This window comes from Schistocerca nitens, chromosome 6 (genome assembly GCF_023898315.1).
Source record: "Schistocerca nitens isolate TAMUIC-IGC-003100 chromosome 6, iqSchNite1.1, whole genome shotgun sequence".
Classification (NCBI taxonomy): Eukaryota; Metazoa; Arthropoda; class Insecta; order Orthoptera; family Acrididae; genus Schistocerca; species Schistocerca nitens.
In genome coordinates this window covers 373515756-373536879 of record NC_064619.1, presented here as the reverse complement: position 1 = coordinate 373536879, position 21124 = coordinate 373515756, and the positions used below count along the sequence as shown (strand labels likewise).

The window sequence follows — 21124 nt, the reverse complement described above, 5'->3', positions numbered from 1 at the left end:
GTAAGCACACCTCACGCACATGACTGCCACCTATGGCAGCTCAGATCAGAATGCAACTGTCTGGAGGGGGTGGGGTGGGGAAAGAGGAAGGAGATGGATTAGCAGGGTATGGACGGACTGGGGGGGAGGGGGAGGACAGTGCTTTCTAACAGAGCATGCAGGGGTTAGACTGCAAGCAGGCACAACATTGGGAAGCTGTTGAGGCGGGGCAGGAAGGTGGGAGAGGCGGGTAGCAAAACAGGAGTGAGAAAGGGGAAAGATAGGTGGTTCCATTGGTAGAGGGCTACACACAAAGAGGATGAGAATAGGGAGGAGATGATAGGACAGAGAGGGTGGAAAATATTGGGTTGAGGGTGTGGGGACAGCATGTTATCATAGGTTGAGGCCTGGTTAATTTCAGGAGTGGAGAATGTGTTGTAAGGATGAACTCCCATCTGCACAGTTCAGAAAAGCAGGTGATGGGGAGGATACAGATGCCACTCCTAGTCCCAACCCCTTGCCACAGGGATCATATGCCTGTACAAGACTCAGGTGCAATGTCTGCCTGATCTACCAACTCAGCACTTCCAATTCCAGTCTTTTCAGGGGCTTATCCTACCCCATTAGAAGTCAAGTCACCTGTGAAAGCAGCCATGTTATATATAGCAGCTCTGTTGCATTAATTGCACAGATTTTTATATTGGCATGACAATCAAACAGCTGTCCACCAGAACTAACTGCCAAATTGTGGCCAAGAGCGAAGTACGTAGACAACTTTGTGGCACAACATGCAGCTGAGCATAATGTGCTTGGTTTGAATGGGTGCTTCACTACCCTAGTCATCTGGATCCTCCCGTCTACCACCAGCTTTTCTGAACTGCGGAAATAGGAGTTATCCTTAAAACACATCTCCACTCCTGAAATGATCCCGGCCTCAACCTACAGTAAACTACTGTCCCCACACCCTCCACCCGACAGTTTCCACCCCCTTTGTCCTGTCACCCCCTCCCTAGTCTCATCCCCTCGCTGTCTTTGTATGCCATCCTCTACAAATGCACCGCCTATATCTCCCCTTCCTCACTCCTCTCCTTTTTTTGCTCCCCATTCCCCACTTCCAGGCCCATGACCTCCTGACACTGTGCCAGTTGGCAGTCTAGTTTCTAAGCTCCATCAGATAGTACTCTTCTCTCCCTTCACCTATACCCTGCTATCCCTTCCCCTTTCCCACCCTCACCAGAGTGCTGCTTCCACTCTATGTCACAGCTGCAGTTGCTGCAGACAGTGTTGTGTGTGTGTGTGTGTGTGTGTGTGTGTGTGTGTGTGTGTGTGTGTGCATTCCCTTTTTTGAAAAAGGCTTTGGCCGAAAGCTGATGCGTAAGTGTCTTTTCTGATTAAGTTGCTCCTGAAAATTTTTTCATAGGCAACTCCAGCTGATTAAGTAGATACATGGATATAGTTGCAACAACTTAATGTTAGTGCACTCTTAGATACTGAGCTTACCAAATCAACAAAAATATTTGTTTACTGTTTATGTTCAATTTTCATTCTCTGACATATGAGCCAGAAAAGAGAATAAAAAGACTAGAAATACAAAACTCCTTTGTTTTTAATTTAAAAATTACCATTTTGTATCTCATGCGCTTTCTGTCACAATCTGTTCCATTTCCTCCATATAATTTCTTCTCAATGGAAATCCGGTGCTTCACACGTAAGTTTGTCTACCTATACTCTTACAAACAATTAAAAAAAATTGTAGTGATACTCAGTTTGCATCAGCAGTTTCCGAAGATTCTTCTATATAAAATGTTATGCACATAATTTCTACAATGAAGCTCTAACTTGTAAGCCACAGACAAAAACAAATGTTAGTAAGAAACAATATACCTTAAATTCTGAAGCATAAACTTGAATAGTTCCAAATCTTACCCTCGAGACCAGACTTCACATTTCAAGCTATGGCGTTTAAATATCCTCTGACACGCACGAACATTCCGTTGTATTGTCAGTGGAAATGTTTGGTTGTACTGAGGATTGTTTGTGTCTTTTACTACTGCAGTTTTATCCTTTTGTGGATATTCCTAATAAGAAGAGGACACCAAATTTAGTTCATTACAACACAACATCCACTCATCACAAATGTAAGATTAATATTTAAACATTTATTATTTACACAACTTTTCACATAATATATATTATTGTATACAGTTTATAAGACTAGTACATAAATGTTGTAGAAAAGTAAACAGTAATGAAAACAGAGTTTCATTCCCACCAAGAAAGAGGTCTGAAATGGGACAGTAAATTTTAGATTGGGAATGGATAGAGAAAAACATACACTGTGTAATTTTCTAAGATACTGTTTCAACATTTGCCCTCACCAAATTTGGGCAACAATGAAAAATCTAAAGCTGGATGCCCAGAGGCATACTTTAAACCTACTTCTGCTGTTTTCAGGATGTTGTCTCACTAAATATACGTGAAGCATTTAGTTTTGTAGAAATACTGGGTTTCCGACATAGACCAGTTCACCTCACATACTGGTTAATCATCCCGGTCGAATTTCCTGTGAAGTGGCAATGCTGTCTCAAAATGTTGGCTACACTGCATTTTATCGGAAAGTTGAGTGCAGCTGTTTGTCAGTTGTTGTGAGAGGCTTTTATTGTTGAGTTGTTACAGAAATGGGGTAGCACAATGAATTGATATCGTGGAGTGTTACGTAACAACAGGCTCCATCAAGGAATGTAAAGAACTGTTTACCAGGGGTAAGAAACTCCCCACAACCAGCACTATTCAAGATCTGTCCAAGAAATGGAGGGCTGTAGGATCCATTTATAATGTACACAGGAATAGATGACTGACAGAGAGAACCCCTGAAACTGAAGACAGAATTTGGAAGGACATTACAAGAAGTCCTCGCAAGTCGGTAAGGAGATTATCACAGAAAGTTGGTGTATCTTGTACATTATACAGTAAAGATATGAAATTAAAAGCCTATTGTGTGGGTGTGGTGCAAGAGTTAAAATTTTAGGATCAAGAAAAGAGAGTTAATTACTGTAAATGGCTGTTGACATCAATTGCTACCAGTTACTTGGACCCCTTGCTTTAATTCATGTTCAAACGAGGCCTGGTTTCATTTGTTAGGTTATATAAACTGAAAGAATTGCACATACTGGTTCCAACCCACATATTTGCCATGAAGAACCTCTTCACTCAGAGAAGATGTGTATTTTTTTTGGCCCCATATTTTCAGTTACACACCTTAAACATGCCAGATTTCTCGAGATCTCTGACTCTTTCTATGCACAATTAATAGATGCAGAAAAGCTGTTTGTAGTATTCCAACAAGATGGAATAACTGCTCACACATCCAACCAAAATATGGCCCACATCACCAACATTTTCCTTGAAGACATACTTTTCAACAGAGGTCTCAGGCCCGAAAGGCCCATGGAATTAAAATTGTGAGATTTTTTATTTATGGAGCAATCTAGAAAGCAAATTGTTTGCTGAAAATACTCACACAATAGATGATCTTAAATGGAACATTACTAGGGAAATTAACAACCTCATGCCCGCAAAATTACAGTGTGTTGCTGGTAACATCGTCACACGAAATCAGCAATGCCTGGATGCCCATAGCCACAACTTCCCGCATCTCATATAAACACAGGGTGTATACGACCCGGGACAACCGGAGGATCTGGGAAAAACCCGGGAATTTTTTCATCGGGGAAAAACCAGGGAAGTTTTTTAGAATTCCGCGAATTTTTTTAGAATTCCGGGAATTTTTCATTGGTTTAGTTTTCAGTTAAATTTTTGTAACTGACTGGTAAGAACCAGTACTCTAACAAAGAATATTACTGTACCTCGCTACTGCAGAATAATACTGCAGCAATAAAACAAGAACGAGAGAAAAAAACCTAAAATAAAACTTAAGTTGCAAAGGAAATGCACCATATACAACAACAAAACACAGTGCTCAGACAATCGTCTGCCAACAGCAAAATGTGTCAAAGGCTTTAGGAAGACTATGCAATGCTTCATAACAACAAATTGCCTCCGATGAACAATACGTCACAACTGTTTACATTAGATTCGTTTGAGTGGTTGCGAGCGAGCTTATGTGCATGTGCAGTTTAGTCGCGTGTGAGTAGTATCACAGTCTAACATAGACTGTGGTAGTACCTTCTCCAGCTTCTGGCTACAGAAGTGTGGCAGTTAGCTGTATAAGCAAAAGCAGCAAGCAGCCAGATGTTATCCGGAAAAATTTCACTGGTGCACTGGTGCGCCTAAGCCGTCAGATTCATGTATGCGCAACAGGCCCGGAACTAGGGGGCGGGAGCAAACCGGGGTATCTACCCCGAGTGTTTTGGGGAGGGGGGGAGGCCAAATTCATATTATTGAGGAAAAAGACCTTGTTTCACAAAGTGCCTAGCATCCAGCGTACATTGGCCTATCGATTACTCATATGATTTTGAGCACATCCCTGTTGAACAAATTGTAAGTTGATTTTTTGAATGAATTGTAAGTTGATTTTTGAATGCGTGCAAGGAGTACGTGATGTCTCTGGCAGGGGAATACCTGTCTCATCTAGAAGTAAACTTACCTGCAGACAAAAGCGGACGGGTCTATACGAGCTGAGCAGAATAAAGCCGAACGGGTGAATTCCAATCGCTATTTATGTGATTGACTGGGTTTGCAAATGATCAGCGTTGTTATAATTACTAGCAAAATCCATAGATTCAGACTACCAGAGTGGAAATAAACGACTAACACGAATATGTATTGTCTTCTCCGTGTATCCAAGAGAATGAAATTTTGACAGAAAATTTTTGGCCAGACTGCTACACTACTAAGGGCCAGTTATACAGTCCCCGGCTAGCAGCCACTGAAGTTCTATTCTGGGAATAGCGTGGAAAACGCATTGTACGAACAGGTAATAATGCCTAACCGGAGAATAAATGCGGGATACTAAACCGGTGATTGTGGCAGGGTTAGTGAAGTTAACCAGAGAATAAGTTTTGACACTGGCAGGAATAGTTACAGAATTAGTTGTGACAAGATTGATTGTTAGACAGAGGAAGGAGAAGAAACGGGGACTCACACAAATTCCGGAAGAATATGACAATTCCAAATTTATATAAAAATTTCGTACTACTACTCTTCGATCTCATGCTTCAGAAGCTAGAGAGTATGAATGAAACGTGAAACTATTTCCTAACATAAAACTTTTTGCTTTTAGTAGGCTTAATATGCATATGATATTGGTACTTCATGAATTATATTCCGTCGTGTTATAAAAATGACGATTTGAGGCAAAACAGTTTCATTTATTTGGTGTGTGTAACAATTGTTGCAATATTAGGCGGGCTTATTTTGTTTTATCTAGCAGACAGTGACAAAATACACATAATCAGGTCGGAAAACCCCACCAGTCTTGGGTACTATTTGTATTAACAGCTTTTCTAATATTAGACAACATTTCATTTTTTCATGTAGCAAAACATTCACAAACTTTGATGAGGTAATAGATTCTTTCCCAGAAAGGAAAGTATGCCACATAAAGCTCTTAGCTTTACTCATTTTATGTATCCTATATTTAATTTTATGTCACACAAAACAGCAAGTTATTAGATAATAGGCAGTAAAAAGTACAAATTTTCTGAAGAGTTCTTGTTCTCCCGATTACAAATAATCCCATTCACTATTAATTGTAAGATTTTTTTTTAAAGAGGGGCAGGTTGTCAAACCGACCGACTGGGAGTAGGAGAGGCACCACAGGAGATTTTAATTTTCACTGGACTGAATATAGTTTGATGGCACCCATTACAATTACACGTTTGAATTCCACAGAGCGAAATACAGAGGCGTGCGATGGAAGAATGCTGTGTGAAGAGGCGTGGCACTGCACTTCGGCACACTTCGACCAAATAACGCGTCTTACGTTCCCTCGAACATGTATGTTTTATGTATCTGACTCTTCAGAAAGATGTGAGCTACAAAATGAAGATTTTTTAAAAGTCCATTTTTTAAATTTTTTGCGTCCTACCTCAAACGCTCGAGGGAGGGGGAGCACCACTATCTAATATTGCCACAGTTCGGAAATAACGTAGATCCAGAGCTGACGCATAGAGCAGTCTGAGTTGTAGTGGGGGAGGTGGTAGTCTCCACATGGCCCGTGTTTACGTTAAGTGGTTTTGCTGTTTCCTCTTCGTTTGTTGTTCTCACATCAAATGAAAATAAAATGGATTTCTGTGGCCGGGAGCTATCAAGTGAATTAAAATACATTCACATAATTATTAAAGTGTCTCCTGCATCGTCCCCTACACTCCTCTGAGTATGGGACCTCATCATCATCAAAATATGTTATTAGTTTCCGATTTTATTTTGTTTCCATCTTTCTGACAGTGAAGCGTTAATCGCCTTGCAGAACAATGAAGTTATTTTTTGTCGTTTTTTTAAAGAAATTTGACTTTTATTAATCTTTTCAGCTGAGGCAGTCAATTTATTTGAAACGAAGTGTTTAATTCCACACTATTGGCTAGTTTCAACTGTTCACTGTATTTCAAGTTCACGTTTTCATCTTCTAGCACGTATGGCATTATGCCACAATAAAGAACCAAACATGAGATAATACAGTACTGGTACTCAAAGAAAATTTACATCTGAATCTGGACATACGAATGTGCACTTTAAGCCGAATTATGCATTTTAGTATGGTCCACAAAATTCCCATGCTCTTGGAGTATCCTATAATGTCTTGTTTCTTTTATGACATAATGTAAGATATTTTAATGTTTTAGACATACGAACATACGGGCTTCCTACGCCATCGTGACTGCGCAAGTGCGGCGCGCACTGGCACCGGTTGAAGCGAATCTATTTCTAACAGGCCGCGGGAAAATATTCCGAATGGTTGTTTGAAAAGCATTACTTTCAAAGCAAATTTCCTTTTATGCAAGATAAATGCTGTGCACGAATGTCCGATGAATTAGTTAAATCACAGAGCGTTTGACTCTCATTCAAAAATAAAATCTTTGAGGACGACCATTTCGAATATTTTCAAGCCCAGAAGATCAGACATTTATGTCGTTAAAAATTTTACTAGCACATTTGTATGATGTACCTAAAAAGCATAACACGCGCAAAAAATATCATTATGTGTGAAAGCTTAGCTCCCCTTGCAGCTTATTAATCTTACAGACCAATGTTATACATCTACATCGTTACTCTGCAATTCACACTTAAGTGCCAGGCAGAGGCAAGACTATGTATATTAAGTTAAACCATCACCTTTTCCTACTTGTGTGTTCGCACTACTTAACAGTGATGTTGCTATTGGCTGACTACATCACGTGTCCTATACTCTGAATATCCTCTGTCATCGGCTGGTGAGATTGCTTGACATGAGCTGCAACTGGCTTAAAAAAGCACATCGCAATATCAATTTCGAATCTGAATTTATTCTTTCGTAATATGAAAATATGTAGTGTACATGTTGCTGCGCATCAGTCAACTTTTCAAAACGTGTTTTTTCACCTGAGTTTTCTAAAGTGCAGGGAAATTCTACGCCGGTATATAAAACCACAACCATTGAAAGAACTGGTAAGTTTTACAATTCCAAGGAAGAGTATAGTGTTACTTGACACAAAAAAAGTGTATTTTCATCCGGGAAAAAGTGTTTTTAACCGGGAAATCCGGGAATTTTTTTTCCTCGTCCACGTATACACCCTAAAACAGGCACCTACATCATTTTTTATGTTACTATTATCTATTCTTTTTTTAGTTAGTTCACTGTTGCTTGAAACTCGGGCATGAGACATACCAGTTTTATGTGGTACATCCTGTAGTACCCATAATCATAGACAGTCAAAATTCTCCATACAGTAATAGCCTACTGATGCACGTCAAACTGGAACTACGATAATTATTTTAATGTCTTGATTTTCACATTACAAGTTTTAATCAGGGCTGTGTTTGAGATTCACGGAAATTGGTGAATGTGCAAACTGGAGACAGAAGGAGAATAAACAGGACAATATAAAAAAAATGCCTGACAGCCTATGACCCAGTGTTAACACACATGCTGTGGCTAATGTTGTTGTTGTTGTGGTCTTCAGTCCCGAGACTGGTTTGATGCAGCTCTCCATGCTACTCTATCCTGTGCAAGCTTCTTCATCTCCCAGTACCTACTGCAACCTACATCCTTCTGAATCTGCTTAGTGTATTCATCTCTTGGTCTCCCTCTACGATTTTTACCCTCCATCCACGCTGCCCTCCAATACTAAACTGGTGATCCCTTGATGCCTCAGAACATGTCCTACCAACCGATCCAGTCTTCTGCTCAAGTTGTGCCACAAACTTCTCTTCTCCCCAATCCTATTCAGTACTTCCTCAATAGTTATGTGATCTACCCATCTAATCTTCAGCATTCTTCTGTAGCACCACATTTCGAAAGCTTCTATTCTCTTCTTGTCCAAACTATTTATCGTCCATGTTTCACTTCCATACATGGCTACACTCCATACAAATACTTTCAGAAATGACTTCCTGACAAATCTATACTCGATGTTAACAAATTTCTCTTCTTCAGAAACGCTTTCCTTGCCATTGCCAGTCTACATTTTATATCCTCTCTACTTCGACCATCATCAGTTATTTTGCTCCCCAAATAGCAAAACTGTGGCTAATACAAGAATCAATATGCAACACTGACCCATCGCGGTTAACATTTTAAGCAATTCTGCAATCCATGGGCTACTGTGGTTGAAGCTTATAAGCATGTGTGTCCACAGGTGTATAAATCAGTGTAGTTTTGCAGCTGTAAACCACCTGTTTGCACAAGTATCAAGGCCTAAAGTTTTGTTTTCTTGAACTAATTGTCTGTAACATACATTGTTTGAAGTGACAGATAATAAAAAGAGTGGGAAGACTGAAAAATTTACTGAATGTATTACACAAGAATATGAAGATGATTTCTGAAATCTCAAAAATGCAGAAACTTGCCTCTGTGATGACTTTGTGGATGCTTAACTTCCAACTATGTTATGTGGCAGTGCAAAATCTGAAATTGCAGACAATGATGATGAAATTGATGATGATCAAAAGCCTACCTGGGCAGAAGTAAATAAACCAGGTGAGATTTGCCACAATGAACCACCTGACATGCAGTGTTATCTGAAACTTCCTGACAGATTAAAACTGTGTGCCGGACCGAGACTCGAACTCGGGACCTTTGCCTTTTGCAGGCAAGAGCTCTACCATCTGAGATGTCGGACTGTGGCATAGATCTCTAATCAAACCTTTAGTTTAGTTAAATACGATGGATGGCTGAATTAAGTGGCAGAAGGGAGTAAGAGAAATATCTCTATGGAGGATTTCCAGTCTAATTCCAATTTGGAGTCCTGTCTTAGCTCGAATATCAGTGGTTGGAGCTTCTGGGGAGGATAGGAATCTGGCAGTTGGGGTGGTTGGGAAATTGGTAGACAGTGTGGCATAGCTGAGTAGAAGCTGCTGGTGCTGAAACTACAGGGTAAATCACAGGCACTGCCAGAAGACTGCCTACTGGGCCCGTTGGGTCTATAGTTGAGTTGGTGTAAGAAGATCCCTGACTATCGCTGTGGATTGGGCACAGCAGTTTCACACGCCTACCTGAACCATTTACATAACACAATTTTGTAAATGTCTTTGTGGTAATGCCTCATTGTTGCCAAAACTCTATGGGCAGCTATTCTTTCCACCTACAACCATTTACACAACAGTGCTGCCAGCTGTCATGGATCATCTTACATCAACTCGACGGTAGCAGTCACAATGCTGTTTGTGACACTGAACCATACACAGTTGGTGCATCGAAGTTGAATCATGGTCAAGCTAGATCCCTATAGAGATCTGCACCTCCAAGAGGTATAACCAAGAAAATTAGTTCATTCAATTGTTTTCACACACTACTGAATTTGAGCTGACAGATTTAGGGCAGGCATGTCAGTTTATTACCATAGAGGAGGCCCTGAAAGTGAGATTGTACAATTATTTCAATATGCTGGGTTCCTAGGAAAAGCTCCGTATAGTGGTGGACTGTGGTGTGACAAAATCTCATGACTGGTGTTTTGGAGAAGGAAAAGCTAAGGCCTGGTCATAAGCCCAAGACGAGGACCTTCATAAAATGGCTCCTTGGAGTTGACACTCAGTGGGCCACAGACTAAAAGCTGTACCAAATGCCAAAGCACATAGTGAACTGGAGTAACGGTCAGCTCCATGAGTGTAGGAGCCCCTTGTTACCTACAAGGAAATGGATGACACTGAGGATTGAGCCCTGGGGTACATAATTCAATCTGCAACTGTGGGGAGCTGAGGTGTGTTCCGATTCCAACCCTGAATGTTTCATGGGACAAGAAGCAATAGATAAATGTGTCACTAGTGGCCCACAAATCTTCAGACACAGAGTATGTTAAGATATGATGGCATCAGGCAGTGTAATGCACTTTATGCTGATAGGGGGCCATAAAAAAAGTTGATATCTGAAGGCAATACAGTCCAGAATGACATGAGAATCAGACAAAATCACTATGAACATTGAGGGGAATCATCCCACTGATGCACCAAGTTGAAGATATCTGTGATAAAGTCCGTATGGAAATTTTTCGATCTCCCCTTACACAACAAAGAAAACTGCTGTAAGATTACACTTAGTAAAGACTAGTTGCATAGTTGTATCTAATTTGACCATGTAGTCAATTGTGGACTGGTTCTTCTGGATACTGAACTCTAGTAGGTCAATAAATAGCCCTATGACTTGAGGGATAACACAACTGAGTGTGCATCATCCTATGAAGTAATTTACATAGCACACAAATAAGGTTGATTTGTTGGCAGCCTTCAATGGAAGCTGTGTTCTTTCCTGGCTTAAGAAACAGTATAAGCTGTTCTTTCCCTGTCAGAGAAATTCGCTCTAAGCCAGACAAAATTTAACCTCTAGACACAATTTAATTTCTGGGAAGATGAATTTTATGATCATAATCTACATCTACATACACACTCAACAAAGCCCCTCTACAATACATGTTGTGGGGTACTTTGTACCACTACCATTTACTCCCTTTCCTGTTTCACTTGCCTCTGTATGAGCGCTAATTTCTCTTATTTTGTCTTTGTGATCCTTACACAAAACATATATTGGTGGCAGTAGAATCATTCTGCAGTCAGTCACAGTTCCCTAAATTCTGTCAATAGTGTTTCACGAAGCAAAGTTATCTTCCCTTCAGTGATTCCCATTTAAGTTCATAAAGTATTCCCATACTACTTGCATGTCAACGAAACCTACCAGAAATAAACATAGCAATATGCTTCTGAATTGCTCAACGTCTTCTTTTTACCCAACGTGGTGGGGGTCCCAAACACACAAGCAGTAACCAAGATTGGATCTCACAAGTGTTCTATAAGTAAGTTCCTTTATAGATGAGCTACCCTTTCCTAGAACTCTTAGAAGTTGACAATTCACCTTCTCTACAACAGACCTTACATATTTTTTCCATTTCATATCACTTTGGAAGGTTACACCTAGATAGTTAATTGACATGACTATCAAGTAGCACACTACTAATATTCATGCATGTTTCTTAATACTCATTTCACCAAATAGAAATTCTGTCTAAGTCATCTTGTATCATCCTACAGTGCTCAATGCTGTCAGTTTCCCATAAAATACAGCATCATCAGCAAACAGTCTGGGATTGTTGTTCACCCTACATCTCATATCACTTATATATTCAGGGTCTCCAAGGAGGAATGGCCAATCTTCAGAGATCAGACAAGAATAATCATGAAGCAAAAGTCTCTGGTAAATGTAGGCTCTAAAATGTATACCTATGAGGAGTTTTTCTATCTTTGCTACTGTGAAATACCTCTCTTCTACAGAACAAGTGCTCATAGTTCTTAAGGTAAGCATTTTACAGCTCATGATTACTGCACAGTTATTCTCATTTTGGTCAAATGGTTCAAATGGCTCTGAGCACTATTGGACTTAACTGCTGAGGTCATCGGTCCCCTAGAACTTAGAACTACTTAAACCTAACTAACCTAAGGACATCATACGCATCCATGCCTGAGGCAGGATTCGAACCTGCGACCGGAGCAGTCGCGCGGTTCCAGACTGTAGCACCTAGAACCGCTCGGTCACTCCAGCGCTGGCCATTTTGTCAGTACTACCTTTCCCAAAATATGAAAAGCAAAGTGCTTGCAGTAGAAGAGATTTTTTTCAGATTATTGAAGGCAACGATGTGATTGAAGCTCTACAGTTTGCATTTTAAAGCCCTTGTTTACTAGACTATTTTGCTTTGAATTATCATTCCTGTCACACAGTGAAACTTCAATTCTGTATTCTCCAATTTCATGTTTCTCGCAATTCTATGCCATAAATTCATAGCCCCTGTGAAAAAACCATAAGATCAATACTAAAAATCTCCAATTTTACATTTCTTCCTGGAAGGTTTACCTTGATTCTATGTTCTTACTCAATGTCTCACTTGACTTCATCCCGTTTCTCTCTTATTCACATTTGATGCGACTGAACGAGTTAACAACTGGCACAAAACACAGACTGTTTGCCCTGCTGGTTGTGGGGGAGTTAAGGGAATATTTTAGGTCGCTGTAGACATGGGAGACGTGAGAGAGGAAATGCTGATGTAATCCAAGATCAGCACTGACACAGCTTGCTATGTTCAGCTTCACCACCCAATTATGATATAACCACACTAGGTTGCAGCAACAATGGAAAAACAGGGCAGTCAACATGAAATGTTCTGCACCTAGCCAATATGTGACAAAGGGGCCCAGCCACCACCTTTACTTGTGCCACTTATAACTCAGTCTCGTCTTTTAGCATATATTTCCTACATCTACATCTACACCTACACTTACATATATATTCCGCTAGCCACCAGAGGCAGAGGGCACAATTCGCGCCAAAGTCATATTTCCCTCCCTCTGTTCCACTCACGGATTGCGCGAAGGAATAACGACTGTCTGAACGCCTCAGTACGAGCTCTCATTTCCCTTATCTTTGAATGGTGATCATTGCGTGATTTGAAAGTTGGTGGTAATAATATATGCTCTACATTCTCGATGACCATCGGATTTTGGAATTTAGTGAGCAGCCCCTTCTGTTTAGTGCACCGTCTATCTGCAAGAGTATCCCACTTAAAACTTTCTATGAGATTTGTAACGCTCTCGCGATGGCTTAATGTACCAGTCACGAATCTTGCCGCTCTTCTTTGGACCTTCTCAATCTCTTTTATCAGACCCAACCGTTAAGGGTCCGACACAGATGAACAATACTCCAAGAATGGACAAACTAATGTATTGTAAGCTATTTCCTCTGTTGAAGGACTGCACCACTTTAGGATTCAACCAATAAACCGCAATCTAGAGTTCGCCTTACTTGTGTAATCTGATCATTTTATTTGATATCATTTCGAACAGTCACACCCAGATACTTGATGGACATTACCGCTTTCAAAGACTGGGCATTTATTTTGTACTCATACATTACTGGGGATTTTTGCCTTATACACAGTAGGTTACACTTACTAATATTGAGAGATAACTGCCACTCACTACACCACGCATTAATTTTCTGCAAATCCTCATTGATTTGTTCACAAATTTCCTGTAGACTACAGCATCATCGGCAAACAGTCTAATGCCGCTGTCAATACCATCAACCAGATCGTTTATGTAAATCGTAAAAATCAGAGGACCTATTACGCTGCCCTGGGGCACACCTGAAGTTACGCTTGTTTCTGTTGAAGTCACTCCACTCAGGACGACATACTGCTTCCTGTCTGTTAGAAAACTTTGTACCCAACCGCATATGTAATCGGATAGACCGTAAGCGAGTACTTTTTGTAGCAAGCGACAGTGCGGAACTGAGTCAAACGCCTTTCGAAAGTGGAGAAATATGGTAAAATCAAAGGTAGGTAATGACAGTGGCACGTAAAGTGCCCTCCGCCACACACCGCTGGGTGGCTTGCGGAGTATAAATGTAGATGAAGATGTAGATGAACCTGGGAGCCGGTATCTAGAGCCTGTTGTATATCATCCACAAAGAGGGCCAGCTGTGTCTCGCATGACCGCTGTTTCCTATAACCGTGCTGGTTTCTGCAGATGAGTTTCTCAGAGTCTAGAAAGGTCATTGTGTCTGAACACAAAATATGTTCCATGATTCTACAACAAATCGATGTCAGTGAAATTGGCTGGTAATCATGTGCATCCGATTCTACCCTTTTTATAGATTGCTATGACCTGGGCCTTCTTCCAGTCTCATGGAACTTTCCGCTGTTCCAATGATCTCTGATAGATGATGGATAAGAATGGTGCTATATTTGTAGTATAGTCAACATAAAATCTTACGGGGATACTGGCTGGGCCAGATGCCTCCCTGGCGTCTAAGAATATTAACTGTTTTACAATCCCAGATACACTAAACACTATGTCAGCCATCCTTTTGTTTGTTTGATAATTGAAAGGGGGAATGGTGCTGCAGTCCTCTAACGTAAATAAGTTTTGAAGGCTAGGTTTAGAATTTCGGCCTTCTGTTTATCATCATCAGTTACATTACCCATATTGTCAGCAAGAGAAGGTATTGAAATATTTGTAGCATTCCGATGTACTGTATTCAGCAATAATATCAACTGCCAATCTTAAAAATTCAGACACTGAGCCTCGAAGGATATGCTTGGTCAGAACCAAGGAAATGTCTGCCATTTCCGGCTAGTGAGCTCTTACTGCCTGGCAACTTGTTACATCACCCAGCAGCCAGAGCAACCACCACACCACACTAACACATGTAAAATGAGCTCGCCTGCTGGATGTATGGGGAGGGGAGCTGCCCTTCAATGATGGGAGTGCAGGTAGGGGTGAAAGCATTTTGTGAAGCGCTGAAAACATAGTTTCCATGCAAGTCATGTGCTATGACAGAGAGGTCACACAGAAATAGAATAAGGGTTTTGTGATAGTACATTTTAAAGACTTTCATGTTCAAACCTGAGATGATACAGCTGTAACAACTACATGCACTACTCACATACAGGGGATAGGCAAAAAAATGGGTATAGTGGTAGTAATGGGATGGTTGTTTGACAGTCAACAACACGGGTAAGGAACGTGTTGTGCTAGACTGTGCGTGTTCAGTACGGACTAGGCATCAATGCAGTTGGTTAGGAACAGTGCACACTTCGTATTTGCATTCAGAGGCCGAGGTCGACATGTGATGAAAGACCTAACAGAGTTCCAAAGAGGGCAGATTGTGGGGGCCCGATTAGCTGGAGCATCAGTAACCAAGACAATGAACTTATTGAATGTTTCAAGAGCAACTGTTTCAACAGTCATGACAGCCTACACAAAACATGGAGCGACATCATCGTGTAAACGTAATAGTGGCAGCAAATCAGAATTGTCCGCAGCTCGTGATCTAGTGGCTAGTGTTGCTGCCTCTCGACCAAGGTGTACTGGGTTCAATTCCCAGGCGGGTTGGGGATCTTCTCTACCCGGGGACTGGGTGTTTGTTTTGTCATCATCATCATCATCATCATCATCATCATCATCCATAACAGTGGCTAGATCGGGTTGTGAAAAAAAATTGGATTGTGTAAAACTCCAGACTTTGTACGGGCACTGATGTCCGTGCAGTTGAGCGTCCCACAAACCAAATGACAACAACAAATCAGAACTAAATGACAGAGATTGTCATATGCTAACACGAACTGTGTCAAAACAACACAAAACTAAGGCGGCTGAAGTGACTGCAGAACTCAATAGCCATCTTTGAGACCCCGTATTTATCAACACTGTCCACCGAGAACTCCATAAAACGAATATTCATGGACGAGCTGCCACATCGTGTTCGCGAAGTGGGGTCGAGGCAGTTTCAGATAAGTTTTTACTGTCTGACGATAATTTATGGATTTTTAGTTTTAGCTTGACGATGTCCATGACGGACAAATGATAGTTACTGTTATTCTGAAGAAGGTTGGGTTATCCCAACTGAAACCTAGGTAAATTCTAGGTAAACGGTGCAACCGAGGCTGTTGATTATTAAAATTAATATTTGTACAGTTGCTGACAGGGCCACGAAATGTTGAAAATATTTAACATTTTAGGAGATCAGGTGCACCCCATGATTCAAACGCTGTTCCCCAACAATGATGCCGTATTTCAGGATGATAAAGCACCCATTCACACAGCCAGCACAGCACAATCGTGGTGTTAGGAGCATGCAATTGAACTGCATCATCTTCCCTGACCAGCACAGTCCCTGGACTTGGATGTTGTTGAACCCTTGGGGGCGATATTGGAGTGCAGACTACAGAGCAATTTCTGCCTCCATTGTCATTACAGGAGTTAGAAGAGGTTCTGATCGAAGATTGGCATAACATTCCACTGGAGGCAAAACAATCATTATAAGTCACTATTCCAAGAAGAATCACAGCTGTATTATGGGCAAATGGCCATCCAACGTCTTATTAAAAATCATTCTGAAGCAAGTACAGGTGTTCACATTATTTTGCCTATTCCCTATACAGTGAAACCTCTTTCTAACGTTCCTCCATATAATGTTTTCCTCTATGTTACATCTGTTTTTCTCGGTCCCGACTAAAAGCCCATATAAACAATGTTAAATTTTCCTCTTTACTGTGTTTCCTCTATATTACAATTTCCTCCATGTAATGCTCATATTTTTGGACCCCTGGTCAATTATTTACCTCTTTATAACGTTTAAGTGACTGGATGTAGACGCATCGTTTTCCGTTCTGTGGATCTACAGTTTGCACCGGCTTGGAAAGCCTGCACTCAGCGTGTTTCATATGTCAGCGGCAGAACCTGGTCGCGTTACATGATGCACATTCTGCTTGCGATCTTTTTGGCACCATTTACTTTCACCCATCCACCTACCGGGCCCCATGTTTTAATTACAAAAAACTAATCATTTGATACATTGATCATTTGCAAATGAAGATCATACTACAGTATTGTGAAAGTTTAAAATGTCATCTATGGCACCAATTGTCAAAGCTGATTAGTGGTATCCCGATCTTCAGTAATGCCCTGTAATTATTATTTGGAAGCCTTCCTCTTTATAGTGTTTTCCTCTATACAGTGTTCAGAATTTGTGGTCCCTTGAAAAACGTTATATAGAGGTTTCACTGTATATACTCTGCACCACACACTGTAGAGTGTAACAATTGGCACCACTGATAGAAGGCATGAAGCAAAGCTGTAGCTCCTGAGCATTCTTTTAAATTTATGTTTTACATTGTGTACAGAAATAGTGTACAGAAATTCAATGAGCCAAATTCTAATAAGCTTGTAACATCAATTGGGGAAGTAAACTCATTTTTTCACATCTCTGTTTCTCTCACTGAGTGTAAAATAATACTCTGATGGTGGTGAGTATATGAAGTGTGGCTCATAAGAAGAGCGTTAAACAATAACACAAATAGTGACAAAGTTTGTCATTAAGCAGATGTCCACATTCATGCTTATGGTTTAATCACTTAGCTGCTATGATATGTATTTTCTAACTTATTTTACGAGATTGACGAAGACACTTTAGCTTGTAGCTGCTGAAAATTTCTGTGTCTGGACCGATTCCTTTTCAGTGAGGTCTGCCTCATCCTATCTCATTTACAATAATTCTTTTATTTAAATAGAACCACAAAATTATTACCTTCCAACCTAACGTAGATGTACTGTTTGTAGTGTGCAAATGAGGTGAAACAGGTGCACTATACAGTGATGAGTGAGAACCAATGTGTTGTTGACTATAAGGCATAGACCAAAGAATTTACACAGTGCGTAGAAATGCTGGACTTTACTGGCTATCCTTTTGGTGGGGGAGTTATCACTCAGTTGCTGTGGTGCGGGGCTGAATGGCAGGATTTGTTCCAGGTCAAAAGCTGCCGCTAATATTTCATTCCTAGCTGGCCTCAGCTACTTTCTTGTCAAATCGATTTGTATTCGATGATTGATGTAACTGACATACTTTGTGAATGCTTGTCTACAGCATTTTGATGTCAGTTCCTTAGCTTGTTCAGATGTAAACAATTTCTCCCCTCAACACAATGAAAAGGAAAAGTTACTAACAATGCACCAGAGGTCACTGTGGTCACTTCACTGGAGTATGCTGCACTACCATTGGCTACAGAAAAAGTCTTGTAGAGAAGTGGAGTACAGATCAGATGTCTTTCGTGTCACTAATGTTGTGCATCATGAAGTGCATTAAAAAAGGTGGCTTACCATACTTGTAGAAAGATACTATCAATAAATATCTTAATTATTTCTCAAGTTATTACATTTTATATTATTATATGTAAACACCCTGTATGTTTTGTAAACAACAAATGAACAACATGATTTTTTATTATCTTCTTTATAGATACAGGCCACAGATACAGAGAACCCTTATTTCACCGCAGACAACTTGCATTCTGTTTTCTGCTCTAGTTGTCAATCTTTGAAAACATGTAGTAAAAACTGTATTTTACCAACTTTCCAAAATCCCACTTAAAATGTAATGTTTTTTTTTAAATAAATCTGAATGTTTTTGCACTTTCAGCTTTATTATTAAGTTTTCTTTGTACCTACTATGGTATTCACTTCTTTCTGGTAGTTTCCTCTGTCTAATAGTACTGTGTTTAGTCTGTGGAACATGTATCTTAAGTGCTGATTGTTTATGAGGGTTTGCATGATTTGATGTCTGGTGTATTATGCATGTTGTTGGTTTTTGGTATATGTCAAATGTCTTGTGGTTGTTCTGAATCTTTATGGTGCTGACCAAGAAATTTAACTGCCTGTTTCACTCTTTTTCTGTTGTAAAATTTATCTTATCATGAACAGAACTTATACCTGCAAAAACTGGTCAGTGTTACTGCTTGGTTTGCAGGACCCTTACACCAACAAAATTATACAGACAAACAACAACAAATAACACCCTCTCTCCCTATGAGAAAACAACCACATTAAGACAACATTTACAGAAAAGAATAAATGGTCAGACCAACCTGGCAAACCACACACTTTTTAAAATAATGGACCACTTAACATAATATCAAATTTAGATGTATGACCACACCCATACATATGTTCCCATCCACTACTCCCATCACCCAGTTTTCCCCAATATTAAAGACCCCCCTCCCCCTTTTTTTCACACTCTGCTGAGCATATAAGATGTATTCACTAATTTACTCCACCCCTCCGTCCCACCCCACCCCACCCATACAAATAACGATATTTAAAAATGCATTCTCAGATTGGCAACAGCCACAAACTACACGGAAAAACAAATCAATAAACATAAACACTGTGCTGATTGCAAAACACATGTAAGGCCTACAGTATTTCACATTGATATCACCCAGAGGCCGTTGCCCTATTGACAAATGTTTGTGAACATTTGCTGTAAGAAAATACATAACAGAAGAGGGACTGATCAGAACTACAGCTAGCAGGTCATTTTGAAATTTACGGCAGTTTCACAAACAGGCATTGAGATAGTAGTTTGTAACCACATTACCTTTTTTATTTACGAATCAAATTTGTTCAATTTGGTGCAGTTTGGAAGATACAAGGATCAACTACGATATAAAATTATAAAACATTGAAATTATGCATACAAATATACACAAATCTGTAATGAAAGTCATTTCTAAAGATCTTTTCTTTTCTTGCAAATTTCAGAAAATTCTTTAATCAAAATCACAAGTTTCACTATCTTACCTTTTCTGACACTTCCTGGCAGATTAAAACTGTGTGCTGGACCGAGACTTGAACTCGGGACCTTTGCCTTTTGCAGGCAAGTGCTCTACCATCTCAGCTACCCAAACACGACTAACGACCTGTCCTCACAGCTTCAATTCTACCAGTACCTTGTCTCCTACCTTCCAAACATCACAGAAGCTCGTGAACCCTCGTGAAAGGCAAAGGTCCCACATTCGAATCTCGATCTGGCACACAGTTTTAATCTGCCAGGAAGTTTCGTATCAGTGCACACTCCGCTGCAGAGTGAAAATTTCAATCTTAACTTTTGTTTCACATAATGCCTGTTATAATACTTTCCAACGTAAAAAAATAAGAATAGCGTTTTTCCTTTCTCGCTAGATTTCATACATTTTCAGTAAAGCTGTATTGATTGTTACTTGAAGTGGCTAAATACCAATAAGTGAAAAAAGAACAAAAAATTCAGTTGATCATTAGCACTCACAGACAATATGAGTTGAGTGAGTGTGTGTGTGTGTGTGTGTGTGTGTGTGTGTGTGTGTGTGTGTGGTGTTTTTTTTTTTTATCTCTGGAGAACTTTTTAGTCTTTTGACTTTGTGCTTTCTACACATCTGTCTGCTTCTCTCAGAAATTCTTCTATCTGGTAAGTTATCTGAAAGAAATACACGAGTTTTACCGGGTAATGGAAGTGTGACTGCAGTGAATCGATAACAGTTTTGTAATTGTTCTAACTCTCAGCATGCTACATGAAGATTTCATGTCAGATTTAAATCTTAAGTGTTCTCTAACATAGTAGTGGCGGCGGCAGCAAAGTGTGTTTTAATATACATGTCGAATCCAATGTTGAATTACTGGAGCTAAGAAGTACCCAAAAAAATATTGACAGTGTTTGTTCCTCTCATCAAATGCTCCTCTAGGAACTTTTGAAGTTAGACAAAGAATTTTCTGTGACAGTTAAGAAGTATGGGAAAAAAAACTGCTGAGAAATGTGTGAAAGTTGATTCTTTAACCATGGCAAGGAAATACAAAAGTCCTGAACTTATCCCACGTACTATGCTTTGTGTAACATACCATTAAGCCATTTTATAGTGTACATTATACAACTTGCCAGAGATGGATGAATGTAAAGTTGAAGATGCAGAACACACACCAGATCCCTCTACAACCCATAAGAAAGTTTAACAAAAGTTGTGAATTACTTGAAATTTCACCATTTGAAGTTATCAAAGGATCAGAATACATCTGATCAAAGTCTCGTCGCTTAGCATTAAAATTCCAGGAAACAGCAACAGAAGTGCTACATGTTCCAGCGGAAAAGGTGTCTGAAGGACATGGTAGTGCTGATGCAGAGGTGTAATATAGTTTAACG

At 40.0% G+C, this 21124-nt stretch overlaps 1 protein-coding gene across 2 annotated transcripts in view; it reads right to left on the bottom strand.

Annotated features, from left to right (window-relative positions):
* The window catches only part of LOC126263642 (coiled-coil and C2 domain-containing protein 1-like), a 130624-nt gene that overhangs the window by 18247 nt on the left and 91253 nt on the right, over positions 1 to 21124 (bottom strand). For both annotated transcript variants that reach the window (XM_049960734.1, XM_049960735.1), the window contains exon 14: positions 1906 to 2057. In XM_049960734.1, coding sequence (XP_049816691.1) covers positions 1906 to 2057 — 152 coding nt within the window. The remainder of the gene's footprint in view (positions 1 to 1905; positions 2058 to 21124) is intronic.